This window comes from Chaetura pelagica, unplaced genomic scaffold, assembly GCF_000747805.2.
Source record: "Chaetura pelagica isolate M959 unplaced genomic scaffold, ChaPel_1.0 scaffold278, whole genome shotgun sequence".
NCBI classification, from domain to species: Eukaryota; Metazoa; Chordata; class Aves; order Apodiformes; family Apodidae; genus Chaetura; species Chaetura pelagica.
The window spans coordinates 4,262,619-4,263,225 of NW_009954497.1; the positions used below are offsets into that span (position 1 = coordinate 4,262,619).

General features: G+C 45.8%; 1 protein-coding gene across 1 annotated transcript in view; it reads left to right on the top strand.

Moving 5' to 3' along the window:
* The first annotated feature begins 327 nt into the window (after positions 1–327).
* Positions 328–607, top strand: part of PLD5 (phospholipase D family, member 5) — a 173,664-nt gene continuing 173,384 nt past the window's right edge. Inside the window, exon 1 of the mRNA XM_010004592.1 lies at positions 328–513. Within this exon, the coding sequence (XP_010002894.1) occupies positions 328–513 (186 nt within the window). The remainder of the gene's footprint in view (positions 514–607) is intronic.

A 607-nucleotide genomic window follows, 5' to 3' on the forward strand; every position in this document is an offset into this window, starting at 1 on the left:
CTGCTTCCCGCTGCGCCGGTCCCGGACTGCAGCTCGCTGGCGGCGGGGGCAGCGAGCAGCGGCATCTTGGAGCCTCTTCTTCCTCGAGTGCGCTTTCATCTCTCTCAGTACCTCTCGTACCTGCAGCCTTTTCTTCTCCCTATACTCCTCCTACCTTATTTCTCCTTTTGTCCCTCTTCTTTTCCCATTTTCTGTTTGTTGGGTTGTTTTTACTTTGCTTCTCTTTCTTCTTCCCCCATCCTGTTCTTTTCTGGACCCTCTTTGTCTGGTGTCTCTTAATTTCTTCTGATTTTTTTTTTTAATTGGACTTTGCCTTGTCATGTCAAGATGGAAGTCAGGCATGACTGGCTCTCCTCATCCCCCCATGAGGGCTTCGAGCAGATGAGGCTGAAGAGCAGACCCAGGGAGCCTTCCCCAAGCCTCACCAGAGTAGGTGCAAACTTCTACAGCACTGTCAAGCAGCAGGACTACAGTGCCAGTGTCTGGCTGAGGAGGAAAGACAAACTGGAGCATGTAAGCCAGCTTCTATTTTTCCTTCTTTTTTTTTTTTTTTTTTTTTTTTTTTTTTTTTTTTTTTTTTTTTTCTATCTCTTTTTTTGTTTATTTT